At 45.4% G+C, this 22,549-nt stretch overlaps 1 protein-coding gene across 1 annotated transcript in view; it reads left to right on the top strand.

Moving 5' to 3' along the window:
- Positions 1-22,549, top strand: part of zzz3 (zinc finger, ZZ-type containing 3) — a 50,495-nt gene that overhangs the window by 22,199 nt on the left and 5,747 nt on the right. Inside the window, exons 3-10 of the mRNA XM_042329229.1 lie at positions 1,748-1,886; positions 2,113-2,260; positions 3,610-3,728; positions 9,147-9,218; positions 11,277-11,378; positions 12,314-12,409; positions 13,448-13,597; positions 14,513-14,647. Coding sequence (XP_042185163.1) covers positions 1,748-1,886; positions 2,113-2,260; positions 3,610-3,728; positions 9,147-9,218; positions 11,277-11,378; positions 12,314-12,409; positions 13,448-13,597; positions 14,513-14,647 — 961 coding nt within the window. The remainder of the gene's footprint in view (positions 1-1,747; positions 1,887-2,112; positions 2,261-3,609; positions 3,729-9,146; positions 9,219-11,276; positions 11,379-12,313; positions 12,410-13,447; positions 13,598-14,512; positions 14,648-22,549) is intronic.

The following is a 22,549-nucleotide window of genomic DNA, read 5'->3' on the forward strand; positions in this document are numbered from 1 at the left end:
AGGAACAGTGGGTTAACTGGCCTAGGAACAGTGGGTTAACTGGTCTAGTGGGTTAACTGGTCTAGGAACAGTGGGTTAACTGGTCTAGTGGGTTAACTGGTCTAGGAACAGTGGCTTAACTGGTCTAGTGGGTTAACTGGTCTAGAAACAGTGGGTTAATTGGTCTAGGAACAGTGGGTTAACTGGTCTAGGAACAGTGGGTTAATTGGCCTAGGAACAGTGGGTTAACTGGCCTAGGAACAGTGGGTTAACTGGCCTAGGAACAGTGGGTTAACTGGCCTAGGAACAGTGGGTTAACTGGTCTAGTGGGTTAACTGGTCTAGGAACAGTGGCTTAACTGGTCTAGTGGGTTAACTGGTCTAGGAACAGTGGGTTAACTGGCCTAGGAACAGTGGGTTAACTGGCCTAGGAACAGTGGTTTAACTGGTCTAGTGGGTTAACTGGTCTAGGAACAGTGGCTTAACTGGTCTAGTGGGTTAACTGGTCTAGGAACAGTGGGTTAACTGGTCTAGAAACAGTGGGTTAACTGGTCTAGTGGGTTAACCTGGCCTAGGTTCAGTGGGTTAACCTGGCCTAGGTTCAGTGGGTTAACCTGGCCTAGGTTCAGTGGGTTAACCTGGTCTAGGAACAGTGGGTTAACCTGGTCTAGGAACAGTGGGTTAACCTGGTCTAGGAACAGTGGGTTAACCTGGCCTAGGAACAGTGGGTTAACCTGGCCTAGGAACAGTGGGTTAACCTGGCCTAGGAACAGTGGGTTAACCTGGCCTAGGAACAGTGGGTTAACCTGGTCTAGGAACAGTGGGTTAACCTGGCCTAGGAACAGTGGGTCATCCTGGCCTTAGAACAGTGTGTTAACTGGTCTAGGAACAGTGGGTTAACTGGCCTAGGAACAGTGAGTTAACTACTTTGTTCAGGGGCAGAACAACAGCTTGGGAATTCGATCTTGCAACCTTTCGGTTACTAGTCCAACGCTCTAACCACTAGGCTACCTGCCGCCCCTCACAACGACAATATGCATGATAGTCTTTCCTGGTTGAGGGTTGAAGGGAGATTTGACCTGCTTTTGTTTCGTTTTTATGATCAATATTACTGTGACGAAAAGGACAGTCCCTAAGTCCAAAACAAATTCATGGCAACGCACAGTATTATGCAGAGACATTACCTCATGGAACCCCCTTCACAGTATTACACAGAGCCATGATCACATGGAACCCCCTTCACAGTATTATGCAGAGACATTACCTCATGGAACTCCCTTCACAGTATTATGCAGAGACATTACCTCATGGAACTCCCTTCACAGTATTACACAGAGCCATGATCACATGGAACTACCTTCACAGTATTATGCAGAGACATTACCTCATGGAACTCCCTTCACAGTATTATGCAGAGACATTACCTCATGGAACCCCCTTCACAGTATTACACAGAGCCATGATCACATGGAACTACCTTCACAGTATTACACAGAGCCATGATCACATGGAACTACCTTCACAGTATTACACAGAGCCATGATCACATGGAACTACGGGGACCATAAGGGAACAAACAGACACATTATTGTACTTTGTTTGTATATTGTTATAGATTACATTTGAGTGACTGTCCTTGTCTCTCTTACTTGTCATGTCTTGTGTTTTTTGAGGATCCCAGGAAGAGCAGGTACTGCTTCTGCAAAAGGTCATGGGGATCCTAATAAGCAAATTAACCTCCCCCCCCCCTCTGTTACCCCCTCCATCAGTTACCAGAGGTTACTCCAGACTGTAGGTGTGTTGGAGGCCCAGAGAACTCAGAGTATTCTGGACTTGGAGCGTCTGGCCAGACAGCAGAGAGAAGCTCTCCAAGACCCGGTCAGCTTTGTGGAGCAGCTGCAGAAACAGGTACTGTTCTGTGTCATAGTAACTATTATAACCTGTTATAAAAGGTATAGGATGTGTTATAACCCTCTTTTAGCCCATTAGCTTTGTAGAGCAGAAACAGGTTTGTTGCTCCTCTCTCTCTCTCTCTCTCTCCCTATCTCTTTCTCTCCCTATCTCTCTCTGTCTCTGTCTCTCTGTCTTGTTCTATGAGGTCACTTCCTGCTGAGTTCTTACCTCTGACCGCCAGGTGGAACTGGGCATGCCGCGACCCCAGAGAGTGGTTCAGCTGCCAGACATCTCATGGGACCAGTACACGTCAGGACTGGGAGATTTCGAGAGGGAGTTCTGTGACAAGAAACGCAAAACCAGGAGGCTCAAACTCATATTCGATAAGGGTGAGTCGACCAGGAGGCTCAAACTGATGAGGGTAAGTCGACCAGGAGGCTCAAACTGATGAGGGTAAGTCGACCAGGAGGCTCAAACTGATGAGGGTAAGTCGACCAGAGGCTCAAACTGATGAGGGTAAGTCGACCAGGAGGCTCAAACTGATGAGGGTAAGTCGACCAGGAGGCTCAAACTGATGAGGGTAAGTCGACCAGGAGGCTCAAACTGATGAGGGTAAGTCGACCAGGAGGCTCAAACTGATGAGGGTAAGTCGACCAGGAGGCTCAAACTCATATTTGATAAGGGTAAGTCGATCGTTACCGACAAGGCATCATATGAATTAAGTTGTTTGATTGATGAATTGTTTATTTCATAATTGAAATGGGTCTTATCTTCCAATGTTTTGGAAATGCTTTGTTCTTTCTGTCTCCAATCAGTGTGCTGTATTATTATTACTATAGTTACCAGACTGACCAATCAGTGTGCTGTATTATTATTACTATAGTTACCAGACTGACCAATCAGTGTGCTGTATTATTATTACTATAGTCAGGTTACCAGACTGACCAATCAGTGTGCTGTATTATTATTACTATAGTTACCAGACTGACCAATCAGTGTGCTGTATTATTATTACTATAGTTACCAGACTGACCAATCAGTGTGCTGTATTATTATTACTATAGTCAGGTTACCAGACTGACCAATCAGTGTGCTGTATTATTATTACTATAGTCAGGTTACCAGACTGACCAATCAGTGTGCTGTATTATTATTACTATAGTCAGGTTACCAGACCGACCAATCAGTGTGCTGTATTATTATTTCTATAGTTACCAGACTGACCAATCAGTGTGCTGTATTATTATTACTATAGTCAGGTTACCAGACCGACCAATCAGTGTGCTGTATTATTATCATTACTATAGTTACCAGACCGACCAATCAGTGTGCTGTATTATTATTACGATAGTTACCAGACTGACCAATCAGTGTGCTGTATTATTATTACTATAGTCAGGTTACCAGACCGACCAATCAGTGGGCTGTATTATTATTACTATAGTCAGGTTACCAGACTGACCAATCAATGTGCTGTATTATTATTTCTATAGTCAGGTTACCAGACTGACCAATCAATGTGCTGTATTATTATTTCTATAGTCAGGTTACCAGACTGACCAATCAGTGTGCTGTATTATTATTTCTATAGTCAGGTTACCAGACTGACCAATCAGTGTGCTGTATTATTATTTCTATAGTCAGGTTACCAGACCGACCAATCAGTGTGCTGTATTATTATTTCTATAGTCAGGTTACCAGACCGACCAATCAGTGTGCTGTATTATTATTTCTATAGTCAGGTTACCAGACCGACCAATCAGCCCCTTGGATCCCAAGGACAAGGAGGGTGAATCGTCGACCCTGTACTCTGCTCTGCCCTCTAGTGATGCTCTGGAGAACAGCAGCAACTCACAGGTAAACACGCTGCCAATGGTTATGGTTACGCTCCCCAACACACACACACACGCACACACACACACACAATGCCTTCAGAAGGTTGACTTGACTTTCTCCACATTTTGTTGTCTTACAGCCTGAATTTAAAATTGATTCAATTGGGTAGCTTAGTGGTTAGAGCGTTGGACCAGTAACCAAAAGGTTGCTGGATCAAATCCCTGAGCTGACAAGGTAAAAATCTGTCATTCTGCCCCTGAACAAGGCAGTTAACCCACTGTTCCCCTGTAGGCCGTCATTGTAAATAAGAATTTGTTCTGAACTGACTTGCCTAGTTAAATACAGGTTCAATTAATAAATACAAATGTAGATCTGTTTTGTCACTGGCCAACACATAATAAACCATAATACCCCATGAGAGGAATTATGTTTTTCAACATTTTTACAAATCAAACCAAATTAAAAGCGGAAATGTCTTCAGTCAATAAGTATTCAACCCCTTTGTTATGGTGAGCCTGAATAGTTCAGGAGTAAACATGTGCTTAATGAGTCACATAATAAGTTGCATGGACTCACTCTGTGTGTTTAACATGATTTTTGAACGATTACCTCATCTCTGTACCCCACACATACAATTATCTGTAAGGTCCCTCATCTCTGTACCCCACACATACAATTATCTGTAAGGTCCCTTGGTTGAGCAGTGAATTTCAACCACAGTTTCAACCACAAAGACCAGGGAGGTTTTCCAATGCCTTGCAAAGAAAGGTACCTATTGGTAGATGGGTACAAATATTTTAAAAAGAAGACATTGAATATCCATTTGAGCATGGTGAAGTTATTAATTACACGTTATTAATACACCCAGTCACTACAAAGATACAGGCGTCCTTCCTAACTCAGTTGCCGGAGAGGAAGGAAACTCCTCAGGGATTTCACCATGAGGCCAATGGTGACTCTAAAACAGTTACTGAGTTGAATGGCTGTGATTGGAGAAAACTGAGGATGGATCAACAACATTGTAGTTACTCCACAATACTAAACTAATTGACAGAGTGAAAAGAAGGAAGCCTGTACAGGAATAAAAATATTCCAAAACATGCATCCTGTTTGCAACAAGGCACTAAAGTAATACTGCAAGAAATGTGGCAAAGCAATTGACTTTTTGTCCCGAATGCAACTTGTTGTTGGGACAAATCCAATACAACACATTACTGAGTACCACTCTCCATATGTTCAAGCATAGTAGTGGCTGCGTCATGTTATGGGTATGCTTGCAATCGTTAAGGACTCGGGAGTTTTTCAGGATAAATAAGAAATGGAATGGCACTAAGCACAGCCAAAATTCTAGAGGAAAACCTGGTTCAGTCTGCTTTCCACATGACACTGGGTCATGAATTCACCTTTCAGCAGGACAATAACCTAAAACACAAGGCCAAATCTACACTGGAGTTGCTTACCAAGAAGACAGTGAATGTTCCTGAGTGGCCGAGTTACAGTTTTGACTTAAATCTACTTGAAAATCTATGGCAAAGACTTGAAAATAGTTGTCTAGCGATGATGAACAACCAATTGTTTCAGAGTTTGAAGACCTTTGAAAATAATAATTGGCAAATGTTGTACAATCCAGGTGAACAAAGTTCCTAGAGACTCAACCAGAAAGATTCACATCTGTAATCACTGCCAACAGTTCCTCTAACATCTATTGCTTCAGGGGTGTGAATACTTATGTAAATACTTACGTAAATGTGAATATTTATGTAAATGTGAATACTTACATGAATACTTATGTAAATATGAAAACTTACGTAAATGTGATTTCTATATTTCATTTTCAGTAAACTTGCAAATAGATTTCTAGATGCATGTTTTCATTTTGGGCGAGATATGGGCGAGGTGGAGGGGGAAAAAATATTTAATCTATTTTGAATTCCGTCTGGAACACAACAAAATGTGGACTAAGTCAAGTGAAGTCAAGTGAAGGCCCTGTACATGGTTCAACCATAGTTACTATTCTCTGTTCTCAATGAATATATATATTGGAGCGGCAGGTAGTCTTGTGGTTAAGTGCGTTGGGGGTTACTGGTTCGAATCCCCGAGCCAACTAGGTGAAAAATCTGTCGCTCTGGATAAGAGCTTCTTCGAAATGAAGAATTCCCCGTCTGCTGTACCTTCGTCCTCCACTAGTTACTGTGATACACACTCCACCCCGTCTCTACACACTCCACCCCGTCTCTCTACACACTCCACCCCGTCTCTACACACTCCACCCCATCTCTACACACTCCACCCCGTCTCTACACACCCACCCCGTCTCTACACGCTCCACCCCGTCTCTACACGCTCCACCCCGTCTCTACACACTCCACCCCGTCTCTACACGCTCCACCCCACCCCGTCTCTACACGCTCCACCCCGTCTCTACACACTCCACCCCGTCTCTCCACCCCTACACACTTCACCCCGTCTCTCTCCACACGCCCACCCTGTCTCTACACACTTTACCCCGTCTCTCTCTCTCTACACACTCCACCCCGTCTCTACACACTCCACCCCGTCTCTACACACTCCACCCCGTCTCTACACACTCCACCCCGTCTCTCTACACACTCCACCCCGTCTCTCTACACTCCACCCCGTCTCTCTACACACTCCACCCCGTCTCTCTACGCTCCACCCCGTCTCTCTACACTCCACCCCGTCTCTCTACCCCCACCCCGTCTCTCTACACACTCCACCCCGTCTCTACACGCGCCACCCTGTCTCTACACACTTTACCCCGTCTCTCTACACACTCCACCCCGTCTCTCTACACACTCCACCCCGTCTCTCTACACACTCCACCCCGTCTCTCTACACACTCCACCCCGTCTCTCACACACGCTCCACCCCCCCGTCTCTCTACACGCTCCACCCCGTCTCTCTACACGCTCCACCCCGTCTCTACACACTCCACCCCGTCTCTCTACACGCTCCACCCCGTCTCTACACACTCCACCCTGTCTCTCTACACGCTCCACCCCCCCGTCTCTACACACTCCACCCTGTCTCTCTACACGCGCCACCCCGTCTCTCTACACACTCCACCCCGTCTCTCTACACGCTCCACCCCGTCTCTACACACTCCACCCGTCTCTCTACACACTCCACCCCGTCTCTCTACACACTCCACCCCGTCTCTACACACTCCACCCCGTCTCTACACGCCTCTACCCTGTCTCTACACACTTTACCCCCCCGTCTCTCTACACACTCCACCCCGTCTCTCTACACACTCCACCCTGTCTCTCTACACGCTCCACCCCGTCTCTACACACTCCACCCTGTCTCTCTACACACTCCACCCCGTCTCTCTACACACTCCACCCCGTCTCTCTACACACTCCACCCCGTCTCTCTACACACTCCACCCCGTCTCTCTACACACTCCACCCCGTCTCTCTACACACACTACAACACATGGTCAAGCATGAGTAAGAGATGGTATCTATGGAAACATGAGAGCAGACCTCATTTCCCTTCTACTGGTACTCTTCCTTCTGCTTCCTTCCTGTCTCTCTCTTTCTACATCTCTTTCATACATACATCTACACTGTGTCTGGAACCCTATTCCCTATGTAGTGCACTACTTTAGACCAGAGTCCTATGGGACCTTATTCCCTACATAGTGCACTACTTTAGACCAGAGTCCTATGGAACCCTATTCCCTACATAGTGCACTACTTTAGACCAGAGTCCTATAGAACCCTATTCCCTACATAGTGCACTACTTTAGACCAGAGTCCTATGGGACCTTATTCCCTACATAGTGCACTACTTTAGACCAGAGTCCTATGGGACCTTATTCCCTACATAGTGCACTACTTTAGACCAGAGTCCTATAGAACCCTATTCCCTACGTAGTGCACTACTTTAGACCAGAGTCCTATGGAACCCTATTCCCTATGTAGTGCACTACTTTAGACCAGAGTCCTATGGAACCCTATTCCCTACATAGTGCACTACTTTAGACCAGAGTCCTATGGAACCCTATTCCCTATGTAGTGCACTACTTTAGACCAGAGTCCTATGGAACCCTATTCCCTATATAGTGCACTACTTTAGACCAGAGTCCTATGGAACCCTATTCCCTACATAGTGCACTACTTATGGATGCAGCGTCACGTCGTTAATTTTTTTCCTGGATTCTACCCGTCTCTCTCTCAATTCAATTCAATTTCAATTCAAGGGCTTTATTGGCATGGGAAACATGTGTTAACATTGCCAAAGCAAGTGAGGTAGATAATATATAAAGTGAAAAACAACAAAAATCAACAGTAAACATTACACATACAGAAGTTTCAAAACAATAAAGACATTACAAATGTCATATTATATATATATATATATATATATATATATATATATATATATAGTATATATATATATATATATATATATATATATATATATATATATATATATATATATCCTATATAACCCTATATATATATATATATATATATATATATATATATACACACAGTGTTTTAACAATGTACAAATGGTTAAAGGACACAAGATAAAATAAATAAGCATAAATATGGGTTGTATTTACAATGGTGTTTGTTCTTCACTGGTTGCCCTTTTCTCGTGGCAACAGGTCACAAATCTTGCTGCTTTGATGGCACACTGGAATTTCACCCAGTAGATATGGGAGTTTATCAAAATTGGATTTGTTTTCGAATTCTTTGTGGATCTGTGTAATCTGAGGGAAATATGTCTCTCTAATATGGTCATACATTTGGCAGGAGGTTAGGAAGTGCAGCTCAGTTTCCACCTCATTTTGTGGGCAGTGAGCACATAGCCTGTCTTCTCTTGAGAGCCATGTCTGCCTACGGCAGCCTTTCTCAATAGCAAGGCTATGCTCACTGAGTCTGTACATAGTCAAAGCTTTCCTTAATTTTGGGTCAGTCACAGTGGTCAGGTATTCTGCCGCTGTGTACTCTCTGTGTAGGGCCAAATAGCATTCTAGTTTGCTCTGTTTTTTTGTTAATTCTTTCCAATGTGTCAAGTAATTATCTTTTTGTTTTCTCATGATTTGGTTGGGTCTAATTGTGCTGTTGTCCTGGGGCTCTGTAGGGTGTGTCTCTCTCTCTCTCTAACCCGTCTCTCTCTCTCTCTAACCCGTCTCTCTCTCTCTCTAACCCGTCTCTCTCTCTCTCTCTAACCCGTCTCTCTCTCTCTCTAACCCGTCTCTCTCTCTCTCTAACCCGTCTCTCTCTCTCTCTAACCCGTCTCTCTCTCTCTCTAACCCGTCTCTCTCTCTCTCTCTAACCCGTCTCTCTCTCTCTCTCTCTCTCTCTAACCCTCTCTCTCTCTCTCTCTCTCTAACCCGTCTCTCTAACCTGTCTCTCTCTAACCTCTCTCTCTCTCTAACCCGTCTCTCTCTGTGTCCAGATGATCCGAGGGCGGCTGTGTCACCAGAGTAAACCTGACACCTTCAACCAGCTGTGGACCGTGGAAGAACAGGTACTGACAAGGGTGTGTGTCTGTGTGTGTGTGTGTGTTCTTTATAGACAATGTGTGTGTGGTCCTTTGTGATAATGTGTGTATGGTCTTTAAAGGTAATGTGTGTGTGTGTCTGTGGTCTTTCGACTGTCTCTCTCTCTCTACCGCACCTGCTGTCTCTAATTCTGAATGCTCGACTATGAAAAGCCAACTGACATTTCCTCCTGAGGTGCTGACCTGTTGCACCCTCTACAACCACTGTGGTTTTTATTACCAGACCCTGCTGGTCATCTATGAACTAGAGGTCGACCGATTATGATTTTTCAGCGCCGATGCCGATTATTGGAGGACCAAAAAAAGCCGATACCGATTAATCGGATGATTTTCATATATATTTGTAATAATGACAATTACAACAATACTGAATGAACACTTTTATTTTAACTTAATATAATACATCAATAAAATCAATTTAGTCTCAAATAAATAATGAAACATTTTCAATTTGGTTTAAATAATGCAAAAACAAAGTGTTAGAGAAGAAAGTAAAAGTGCAATATGTGCCATGTAAGAAAGATAACGTTTCAGTTCCTTGCTCAGAACATGAGAACATATGAAAGCTGGTGGTTCCTTTTAACATGAGTCTTCAATATTCCCAGGTAAGAAGTTTTAGGTTGTAGTTATTATAGGAATTATAGGACTATTTCTCTCTATACCATTAGTATTTCATATACCTTTGACTATTGGATGTTCTAATAGGTACTTTAGTATTGCCAGCCTGATCTCAGGAGCTAATCTCAAGCATTGCTAAGAGCTGCTGGCAAATGCAGTAAAGTGCTGTTTGAATGAATGCTTATGAGCCTGCTGCTGCCTACCACCGCTCAGTCAGACTGCTCTATCAAATCATAGACTTAATTATAATATAATAACACAGAAATACGATCCTTAGGTCATTAATATGGTCGAATCCGGAAACGGTCATTTAGAAAACAAAACGTTTATTCTTTCAGTGAAATATGGAACCGTTCCGTATTTTATCTAACGGGTGGCATCCATCAGTCTAAATATTGCTGTTACATTGTACAACCTTCAATGTTATGTCATAATTTATGTACAATTCTGGAAAATTAATTAGTCCTTGTTAGGAAGCAACACAGTTCGCAACGAGCCAGGCAGACCAAATTGTTGCAAATACACTGATTCTGCTTGCACTGAACGCAAGAGAAGTGACACAACTTCCCTAGTTAATATTGGCTGCTAACATGCATTTATTTTGACTAAATATGCAGGTTTAAAAAAATATATAATTCTTTGTATGTATTTTAAGAAAGGCATTGATGTTTATGGTTAGTTACATTTGTGCAACGAATGTGGGTTTTTTTCCGCAAATGCACTTTTGTTAAATCATCACCCGTTTGGCCAAGTAGGCTGTGATTCGATGATGAATTAACAGGCACCGCATCGATTATATGCAACACAGGACACGCTAGTTAAACTAGTAATATCAACCATGTGTCGTTAACTAGGGATTATGTGAAGATTGTTTTTTTTATAAGGTAAGTTTGATGCTAGCTAGCAACTTACCTTGTTAACTAGTGATTATGTGAAGATTGTTTTTTTTTTTTTTATAAGGTCATTTTAATGCAACTAACCTTGGCTCATTTCAGCAACAAGGTCCGTTTGACTCTGCACTCCCGTAGCAGGTGGTCAGCCTGACACACAGTTTCCTCGTGGGTTATATATATAAATATAAAAAGGCCGATTACCCATTGTTATGAAAACTTGAAATCGTCCCTAATTAATCGGCCATGTACTCTCTTATAATCTCCACCCGGCACAGCCAGAAGAGGACTGGCCACCCCTCATAGCCTGGTTCCTCTCGAGGTTTCTTCCTAGGTTTTGGCCTTTCTAGGGAGTTTTTCCTAGCCACCGTGCTTCTACACCTGCATTGCTTGCTGTTTGGGGTTTTAGGCTGGGTTTCTGTACAGCACTTTGTGACATCAGCTGATGTACGAAGGGCTTTATAAATACATGTGATTGAATTTCCCTCTTTCTGTGTGTGTGTGTTTGTGTGTATAGAAAAAGCTGGAGCATCTCCTACTGCAGTTTCCTCCTGAGGAGGTGGAGTCTAAACGCTGGCAGAAGATAGCTGATGCCCTGGGCAACAGGACCGCTAAACAGGTCACACACACACACTGAGATACACACTTACATTTTCAAAGGTATGCGTGTGCAGGTCCTCAGAGAAACAGGTTCATATATCACCCTGATCTGGGTACAGGTTAGGGAAACAGGTTAATATAACACCCTCATCTGGGTACAGGTCAGGGAAACAGGTTAATATAACACCCTGATCTGGGTACAGGTCAGGGAAACAGGTTAATATAACACCCTGATCTGGGTACAGGTCAGAGAAACAGGTTAATATAACACTCTGATCTGGGTACAGGTCAGAGAAACAGGTTAATATAACACCCTGATCTGGGTACAGGTTAATATAACACCCTGATCTGGGTACAGGTCAAGAAACAGGTTAATATAACACCTGATCTGGGTACAGGTCAGAGAAACAGGTTAATATAACACCCTGATCTGGGTACAGGTTAATATAACACCCTGATCTGGGTACAGGTCAGAGAAACAGGTTAATATAACACCCTGATCTGGGTACAGGTTAATATAACACCCTGATCTGGGTACAGGTTAATATAACACCCTGATCTGGGTACAGGTTAATATAACACTCTGATCTGGGTACAGGTTAATATAACACCCTGATCTGGGTACAGGTCAGAGAAACAGGTTAATATAACACCCTGATCTGGGTACAGGTCAGAGAAACAGGTTAATATAACACCCTGATCTGGGTACAGGTTAATATAACACCCTGATCTGGGTACAGGTTAATATAACACCCTGATCTGGGTACAGGTTAATATAACACCCTGATCTGGGTACAGGTCAGAGAAACAGGTTAATATAACACCCTGATCTGGGTACAGGTCGGAGAAACAGGTCTCTGATGAAGGTGTTTGTCACAGTATAAAAGTATCTTTGAGCTGGAAGCTTGTTCTCCGTGTGTGTGTGTGCGTGTGTGTGCGTGTGTGTGCGTGCAGGTGGCCAGCCGCGTACAGAAGTACTTCATCAAACTGACTAAAGCAGGAATCCCTGTTCCTGGGAGGACCCCCAACATGTGCATGTACAGCAAGAAGGTATCTAGATATTCCCTCCCTCAGTGGTTCTCAAACCTCTCCTCTCCCCAGACATTTTGTTGTTGCTCTAAACTGACTTACCTTAGTTCACCTCTGGATGTGTGGGTTTAGTTTTATAACCAACGGTGGGGTCTGTAGCCAGTGGGTTTAGTTTAATAACCAGTGGGTTTAGTTTAATAACCAGTGGGTTTAGTTTTATAACCAACAGTAGGGTCTGTAACCAGTGGGTTTAGTTTTATAACCAGTGGGTTTAGTTTTATAACCAACGGTGGGGTCTGTAACCAGTGGGTTTAGTTTTATAACCAACGGTGGGGTCTGTAGCCAGTGGGTTTAGTTTAATAACCAGTGGGTTTAGTTTAATAACCAGTGGGTTTAGTTTTATAACCAACAGTAGGGTCTGTAACCAGTGGGTTTAGTTTTATAACCAGTGGGTTTAGTTTTATGACCAGTGGGTATAGTTTTATAACCAACGGTAGGGTCTGTAACCAGTGGGTTTAGTTTTATAACCAGTAGGTTTAGTTTTATAACCAGTGGGTTTAGTTTTATAACCAACGGTAGGGTCTGTAACCAGTGGGTTTAGTTTTATAACCAACGGTGGGGTCTGTAACCAGCGGGTTTGGTTTAATAACCAGTGGGTTTAGTTTTATAACCAGTGGGTATAGTTTTATAACCAACGGTAGGGTCTGTAACCAGTGGGTTTAGTTTTATAACCAGTAGGTTTAGTTTTATAACCAGTGGGTATAGTTTTATAACCAACGGTAGGGTCTGTAACCAGTGGGTTTAGTTTTATAACCAGTAGGTTTAGTTTTATAACCAGTGGGTATAGTTTTATAACCAACGGTAGGGTCTGTAACCAGTGGGTTTAGTTTTATAACCAGTAGGTTTAGTTTTATAACCAGTGGGTATAGTATAATAACCAACGGTAGGGTCTGTAACCAGTGGGTTTAGTTTAATGACTAAGAGACGCGAGTAATCTGTAACCATAAATAATCTGTAATCATAAATCATCTATAAACATAAGTAATCTGTTGTCTGTAGGTGTCCAATAAGAGGCAGCACCACCTGAACAAGCACCTGTACCGACCGTCTACCTTCCTGACCTCATATGAGCCTCCCGTCTTTATGGAAGAAGAGGATGAGAGAGCGGCCTACTACAGCTCCCTGCAGGACCCCGATGGAGACGACACGGTACGACACACTGACCACACGGTACCACACACTGACCACACGGTACCACACACTGACCTATAGCTCCCTGCAGGACCCACTGGACCACACGGTACCACACACTGACCACACGGTACCACACACACTGACCAGACGGTACCACACACTGACCACACGGTACCACACACTGACCTACAGCTCCCTGCAGGACCCACTGGACCACACGGTACCACACGCTGACCACACGGTACCACACACTGACCACACGGTACCACACACTGACGACACGGTACCACACACTGACCACACAGTACCACACACTGACCACACGGTACCACACACTGACCAGACGGTACGACACACACTGACACACACAGTACGACACACTGACCAGACGGTACCACACACTGACCAGACGGTACGACACACACTGACTGACACACAGTACGACACACTGACCAGACGGTACGACACACACTGACCACACGGTACGGCACACACGGTACCACACACACTGACCACACGGTACGGCACACACGGTACGGTACGACACACACTGACCACACGGTACCACACACTGAACACACAGTGCGACACACACTGACAAATAAAATTTGATTTGATTTGACCACACGCCTCTCCCTTAACTCTCTCTCTGTCTCTCTCTTTCCTCTCTGTCCCTTAACTCTCTATCTTTGTCTCTCTCTCTCTGTCTCTGTCTCTCTCTCTCTCTCTCTTTCCAGACGTGCTGTGAAAGTGCGTCATCAGCAAAGCTTAGACAGTCATTCAGTAAAGGAAGCAGGGTGTTTGTCTTTAGTCTTGACCGTTCCTGTCACGACAAACACTCCTTTTCAGAAACCTGACTCTTAGTCTGTCATACTAAAGAGTGTGTGTGTATCCGTGTGTGTGTATGTATCTGCGTGTGTGTATGTCCAGGATGAGGAGTGTGTACCTGTGGAGTTGAGACACCTGCCGGAGTACAAGGAGCTTCTGGAGCTGAAGAGAATGAAGAAACACAAACTGCAGGAGATCCAGGCTGAGAGTAGCATGGCCCTGCACCATGGATACAAGGTACACACATCACCGTGGATACAAGGTACACACATCACCGTGGATACAAGGTACACACACGTGTGTTAGGCCACACAAGCTCATAGAACTGGACCGTTGAGTGCTGAAGAGTGCAGCGCTAATTGTCTGTCCTCGGTTACATCACTGACCAGTTCCAAACTGCCTCTGGAAGCCTCATCAGCACAAGAACTGTTATTCAAGAGCTTCATGGAATGGGTTTCCATGGCCGGGCAGCTGCACACAAGCCTCACATCACCATGCACAATGCCAAGCCTCACATCACCATGCATAATGCCAAGCCTCACATCACCATGCACAATGCCAAGCCTCACATCACCATGCACAATGCCAAGCCTCACATCACCATGCACAATGCCAAGCCTCACATCACCATGCACAATGCCAAGCCTCACATCACCATGCACAATGCCAAGCCTCACATCACCATGCACAATGCCAAGTCTCACATCACCATGCACAATGCCAAGCCTCACATCACCATGCACAATGCCAAGCCTCACATCACCATGCACAATGCCAAGCCTCACATCAACATGCACAATGCCAAGCCTCGCATCACCATGCACAATGCCAAGCGTCGGCTGGAATGGTGTAAAGCTCACATTGGACTCTGGAGCAGTGGAAACACGTTCTCTGTAGTGATGAACCAAGCTTCACCATCTGGCAGTCCAAAGGATGAATCTGGGTTTGGTGGATTTATTTTTTATTTTTATTTTTTATTTCACCTTTATTTAACCAGGTAGGCCAGTTGAGAACAAGTTCTCATTTGCAACTGCGACCTGGCCAAGATAAAGCATAGCAGTGTGAGCAGACAACACAGAGTTACACATGGAATAAACAATTAACAAGTCAATAACACAGTAGAAAACAAAGGGGGGAGTCTATATACAATGTGTGCAAAAGGCATGAGGAGGTAGGCAAATAATTACAATTTTGCAGATTAACACTGGAGTGATAAATGATCAGATGGTCATGTACAGGTAGAGATATTGGTGTGCAAAAGAGCAAGTAAATAAATAAAAACAGTATGGGGATGAGGTAGGTGAAAATGGGTGGGCTATTTACCAATAGACTATGTACAGCAGCAGCGATCGGTTAGCTGCTCAGATAGCTGATGTTTGAAGTTGGTGAGGAGATAAAAGTCTCCAACTTCAGCGATTTTTGCAATTCGTTCCAGTCACAGGCAGCAGAGTACTGGAACGAAAGGCGGCCAAATGAGGTGTTGGCTTTAGGGATGATCAGTGAGATACACCTGCTGGAGCGCGTGCTACGGATGGGTGTTGCCATCGTGACCAGTGAGCTGAGATAAGGCGGAGCTTTACCTAGCATGGACTTGTAGATGACCTGGAGCCAGTGGGTCTGGCGACGAATATGTAACGAGGGCCAGCCGACCAGAGCATACAGGTCGCAGTGGTGGGTGGTATAAGGTGCTTTAGTGACAAAACTGATGGCACTGTGATAGACTGCATCCAGTTTGCTGAGTAGAGTGTTGGAAGCCATTTTGTAGATGACATCGCCGAAGTCGAGGATCGGAAGGATAGTCAGTTTTACTAGGGTAAGCTTGGCGGCGTGAGTGAAGGAGGCTTTGTTGCGGAATAGAAAGCCGACTCTTGATTTGATTTTCGATTGGAGATGTTTGATATGAGTCTGGAAGGAGTGTTTGCAGTCTAGCCAGACACCTAGGTACTTATAGATGTCCACATATTCAAGGTCGGAACCATCCAGGGTGGTGATGCTAGTCGGGCATGCGGGTGCAGGCAGCGATCGGTTGAAAAGCATGCATTTGGTTTTACTAGCGTTTAAGAGCAGTTGGAGGCCACGGAAGGAGTGTTGTATGGCATTGAAGCTTGTTTGGAGGTTAGATAGCACAGTGTCCAATGACGGGCCGAAAGTATATAGAATGGTGTCGTCTGCGTAGAGATGGATCAGGGAATCGCCCGCAGCAAGAGCAATGTCATTGATATATACAGAGAAAAGAGTCGGCCCGAGAATTGAACCCTGTGGCACCCCCATAGAGACTGCCAGAGGACCAGACAGCATGCCCTCCGATTTGACACACTGAACTCTGTCTGCAAAGTAATTGGTGAACCAGGCAAGGCAGTCATCCGAAAACCGAGGCTACTGAGTCTGCCGATAAGAATATGGTGATTGACAGAGTCGAAAGCCTTGGCAAGGTCAATGAAGACGGCTGCACAGTACTGTCTTTTATCGATGGCGGTTATGATATCGTTTAGTACCTTGAGTGTTGCTGAGGTGCACCCGTGACCGGCTCGGAAACCAGATTGCACAGCGGAGAAGGTACGGTGGGATTCGAGATGGTCAGTGACCTGTTTGTTGACTTGGCTTTCGAAGACCTTAGATAGGCAGGGCAGGATGGATATAGGTCTGTAACAGTTTGGGTCCAGGGTGTCTCCCCCTTTGAAGAGGGGGATGACTGCGGCAGCTTTCAATCCTTGGGGATCTCAGACGATATGAAAGAGAGGTTGAACAGGCTGGTAATAGGGGTTGCGACAATGGCGGCGGAAAGTTTCAGAAATAGGGGGTCCAGATTGTCAAGCCCAGCTGATTTGTACGGGTCCAGGTTTGCAGCTCTTTCAGAACATCTGCTATCTGGATTTGGGTAAAGGAGAACCTGGAGAGGCTTGGGCGAGGAGCTGCCGGGGGGCAGAGCTGTTGGCCGAGGTTGGAGTAGCCAGGCGGAAGGCATGGCCAGCCGTTGAGAAATGCTTATTGAAGTTTTCGATAATCATGGATTTATCGGTGGTGACCGTGTTACCTAGCCTCAGTGCAGTGGGCAGCTGGGAGGAGGTGCTCTTGTTCTCCATGGACTTCACAGTGTCCCAGAACTTTTTGGAGTTGGAGCTACAGGATGCAAACTTCTGCCTGAAGAAGCTGGCCTTAGCTTTCCTGACTGACTGCGTGTATTGGTTCCGGACTTCCCTGAACAGTTGCATATCCCGGGGACTATTCGATGCTATTGCAGTCCGCCACAGGATGTTTTTGTGCTGGTCGAGGGCAGTCAGGTCTGGGGTGAACCAAGGACTGTATCTGTTCTTAGTTCTGCATTTTTTGAACGGAGCATGCTTATCTAAAATGGTAAGGAAGTTACTTTTAAAGAATGACCAGGCATCCTCAACTGACGGGATGAGGTCAATGTCCTTCCAGGATACCCGGGCCAGGTCGATTAGAAAGGCCTGCTCACAGAAGTGTTTTAGGGAGCGTTTGACAGTGATGAGGGGTGGTCGTTTGACTGCGGCTCCGTAGCGGATACAGGCAATGAGGCAGTGATCGCTGAGATCCTGGTTGAAGAAAGCGGAGGTGTATTTGGAGGGCCAGTTGGTCAGGATGACGTCTATGAGGGTGCCCTTGTTTACAGAGTTAGGGTTGTACCTGGTGGGTTCCTTGATGATTTGTGTGAGATTGAGGGCATCTAGCTTAGATTGTAGGACTGGCGGGGTGTTAAGCATATCCCAGTTTAGGTCACCTAACAGCAACAAACTCTGAGGCTAGATGGGGGGCGATCAATTCACAAATGGTGTCCAGGGCACAGCTGGGAGCTGAGGGGGGTCGGTAGCAGGCGGCAACAGTGAGAGACTTATTTCTGGAGAGAGTAATTTTCAAAATTAGTAGTTCGAACTGTTTGGGTATGGACCTGGAAAGTATGACATTACTTTGCAGGCTATCGCTGCAGTAGACTGCAACTCCTCCCCCTTTAGCAGTTCTATCTTGACGGAAGATGTTATAGTTGGGTTTGGAAATCTCTGAATTTTTGGTGGCCTTCCTGAGCCAGGATTCAGACACAGCAAGGACATCAGGGTTAGCAGAGTGTGCTAGAGCAGTGAGTAAAACAAACTTAGGGAGGAGGCTTCTGATGTTGACATGCATGAAACCAAGGCTTTTTCGATCACAGAAGTCAACAAATGAGGGTGCCTGGGGACATGCAGGGCCTGGGTTTACCTCCACATCACCCGCGGAACAGAGAAGGAGTAGTATGAGGGTGCGGCTAAAGGCTATCAAAACTGGTCGCCTAGAGCGTTGGGGACAGAGAATAAGAGGAGCAGGTTTCTGGGCATGGTAGAATATATTCAGGGCATAGTGCGCAGACAGGGGTATGGTGGGGTGCGGGTACAGCGGGGGTAAGCCCAGGCACTGGGTGATGATGAGAGAGGTTGTGTCTCTGGACATGCTGGTTGTAATGGGTGAGGTCACCGCATGTGTGGGAGGTGGGACAAAGGAGTTATCAGGGGTATGAAGAGTAGAACTAGGGGCTCCATTGTGAACTAGAACAATGATAACTAACCTGAGCAACAGTATACAAGGCATATTGACATTTGAGAGAGACATACAGTGAGGCATACAGTAATCACAGGTGTTGAATTGGGAAAGCTAGCTTAAACAGTAGGTGAGACAACAGCTAATCAGCTAGCACAACAACAGCAGGTAAAATGGCGTTGACTAGGCAACGGGGCCGACAGATAAAACATAAACAAGCAGAATGGAGTACCGTGATTAATGGACAGTCCAGCGTGCATCAGCTATGTAGCCAAGAGATCAGTGTCCAGGGGGCAGCGGTGGATGGGGCAGGGAAGCTGGACTGGCGAGTGTTATCCAGGTTGAAAAAAAGTTAACAATGACTAAATAGCTTGTAGCTAGTTAGCTGGTTAGCTTCTGGAGGTTCTTGAGTGTGTTCTAAAAATTAAAAATAATAGCGATTCCGTATCACATTGGGTGAGGCAGGTTTCCGGAAAGGTATAAACAGATTAAAAATCAAGAAGAGATAGAAAGTAAATATGGGTCCGGTGAGTGTTTGGGACGCGGCGATTCAGACGGTTAGCAGGCCTGTGCTAACAAGCTAACAGTTCGTAGGCCCGGGCTAGACAAGCTAGCAGTTAGCAGGCCTGTGCTAACAAGCTAACAGTTCGTAGGCCCGGGCTAGACAAGCTAGCAGTTAGCAGGCCTGTGCTAACAAGCTAACAGTTCGTAGGCCCGGGCTAAACAAGGTAGCAGTTAGCGGACCGGGGCTAGACAAGCTAGCAGTTAGCAGGCCGAGTTTAGCAAGCAGGGAGATAGCGAGGGCTAGAGAGTTGGCCTTTAGGGGACGTCGCGATGGGGTGAGTCTGTTTATTCCTCTTCATGCGGTGACATCGATAGACCGGTCGTGGGCCCGGGTATTGTAGCCCAGGAGTATGCTACGGTGGTGGTACAGGTGCGCTGGCCGGGCTAGCTTCACGCTAAGTGGGTGGAAGCGCTAGCCAGGAGTAATCATCCGGGGTTGCGGTTTAGCTAGATAGCTAGTTGTGAAGATCCAGCTGAAATGTTCCGTTTGCGGTGGGAATCCAGGGATGAATCCGGGGATGAAAAATAAATAGGTCCGTTATGCTCTGGTTAGAGTCGCGTTGTTCGAGCTGGCGAGAGCTTTCCGAGCTAAAGGTTAGCTTAGCTGATGACCGGTTAGCTGAAGACCGCTAGCATAGCTGGTGGTTAGCCGGCTAGCTTCAGTTGAGGGGTTCCGGTTCTGAAGTAAATATAAATACTTTAGGAAAAATAGCTACATTGGGTGAGGCGGGTTGCAGGAGAGTATTTGGAAGCTTAGGTTTAGCAAAATGTTTTTGAAGAAAAATATGTAAAAAACGAAAAATAGACGATATATACAGGGACACGACGAGACAGGACGACTTACTGCTACGCCATCTTGTTGGAGGGTGACTGTCTCTACTGACTGTCTCTACTGTCTCTATATATCAGTAAGTGGGTGTGGTAGGTAGATAGCTGACTGTCTCTACTGTCCCTTTATAACAATAAGGGTGTGGTAGGTAGGTAGCTGACTGTCTCTACTGTCCCTTTATAACAATAAGGGTGTGGTAGGTAGGTAGCTGACTGTCTCTACTGTCCCTTTATAACAATAAGGGTGTGGTAGGTAGGTAGCTGACTGTCTCTACTGTCTCTATATATCAGTAAGTGGGTGTGGTAGGTAGATAGCTGACTGTCTCTACTGTCCCTTTATAACAATAAGGGTGTGGTAGGTAGGTAGCTGACTGTCTCTACTGTCTCTATATATCAGTAAGTGGGTGTGGTAGGTAGGTAGCTGACTGTCTCTACTGTCCCTCTATAACAATAAGGGTGGTAGGTAGGTAGCTGACTGTCTCTACTGTCCCTTTATAACAATAAGGGTGTGGTAGGTAGGTAGCTGACTGTCTCTACTGTCTCTATATATCAGTAAGTGGGTGTGGTAGGTAGATAGCTGACTGTCTCTACTGTCCCTTTATAACAATAAGGGTGTGGTAGGTAGGTAGCTGACTGTCTCTACTGTCTCTATATATCAGTAAGTGGGTGTGGTAGGTAGGTAGCTGACTGTCTCTACTGTCCCTCTATAACAATAAGGGGTGGTAGGTAGGTAGCTGACTGTCTCTACTGTCCCTCTATAACAATAAGGGGTGGTAGATAGGTAGCTGACTGTCCCTCTATAACAGTAAGGGGTGGTGGGTAGGTAGCTGACTGTCTCTACTGTCCCTTTATAACAATAAGGGTGTGGTAGGTAGGTAGCTGACTGTCTCTACTGTCCCTTTATAACAATAAGGGTGTGGTAGGTAGGTAGCTGACTGTCTCTACTGTCCCTTTATAACAATAAGGGTGTGGTAGGTAGGTAGCTGACTGTCTCTACTGTCTCTATATATCAGTAAGTGGGTGTGGTAGGTAGATAGCTGACTGTCTCTACTGTCCCTATATAACAATAAGGGTGTGGTAGGTAGGTAGCTGACTGTCTCTACTGTCCCTTTATAACAATAAGGGTGTGGTAGGTAGGTAGCTGACTGTCTCTACTGTCCCTTTATAACAATAAGGGTGTGGTAGGTAGGTAGCTGACTGTCTCTACTGTCTCTATATATCAGTAAGGGGTGTGGTAGGTAGGTAGCTGACTGTCTCTACTGTCCCTATATAACAATAAGGGGTGGTAGGTAGGTAGCTGACTGTCTCTACTGTCCCTCTATAACAATAAGGGGTGGTAGATAGGTAGCTGACTGTCCCTCTATAACAGTAAGGGGTGGTGGGTAGGTAGCTGACTGTCTCTACTGTCCCTCTATAACAGTAAGGGGTGGTAGGTAGGTAGGTAGCTGACTGTCTCTACAGTCCCTCTATAACAATAAGGGGTGGTAGATAGGTAGCTGACTGTCCCTCTATAACAGTAAGGGGTGGTGGGTAGGTAGCTGACTGTCTCTACTGTCCCTCTATAACTGTAAGGGGGTGGTAGGTAGGTAGCTGACTGTCTCTACAGTCCCTCTATAACAATAAGGTGTGGTAGGTAGGTAGCTGACTGTCCCTCTATAACAGTAAGGGGTGGTGGGTAGGTAGCTGACTGTCTCTACTGTCCCTCTATAACAGTAAGGGGGTGGTAGGTAGTTAGCTGACTGTCTCTACTGTCCCTCTATAACAATAAGGGGTGGTAGGTAGGTAGCTGACTGTCCCTCTATAACAGTAAGGGGGTGTGGTAGGTAGGTAGCTGACTGTCTCTACTGTCCTTCTATAACAGTAAGGGGGTGTGGTGGGTAGGTAGCTGACTGTCTCTACTGTCCCTCTATAACAATAAGGGGGTGTGGTAGGTAGCTGACTGTCTCTACTGTCTCTATATAACAGTAAGGGGGTGGTGGGTAGCTGACTGTCCCTCTATAACAGTAAGGGGGTGGTGGTGGGTAGCTGACTGTCCCTCTATAACAGTAAGGGGGTGGTGGTGGGTAGCTGACTGTCCCTCTATAACAGTAAGGGGGTGGTGGTGGGTAGCTGACTGTCTCTATATAACAGTAAGGGGGTGGTGGGTTGCTGACTGTCTCTACTGTCTCTATATAACAGTAAGGGGGTGGTAGGTAGGTAGCTGACTGTCCCTCTATA

This window comes from Oncorhynchus tshawytscha, linkage group LG10 (assembly GCF_018296145.1).
Source record: "Oncorhynchus tshawytscha isolate Ot180627B linkage group LG10, Otsh_v2.0, whole genome shotgun sequence".
Classification (NCBI taxonomy): Eukaryota; Metazoa; Chordata; class Actinopteri; order Salmoniformes; family Salmonidae; genus Oncorhynchus; species Oncorhynchus tshawytscha.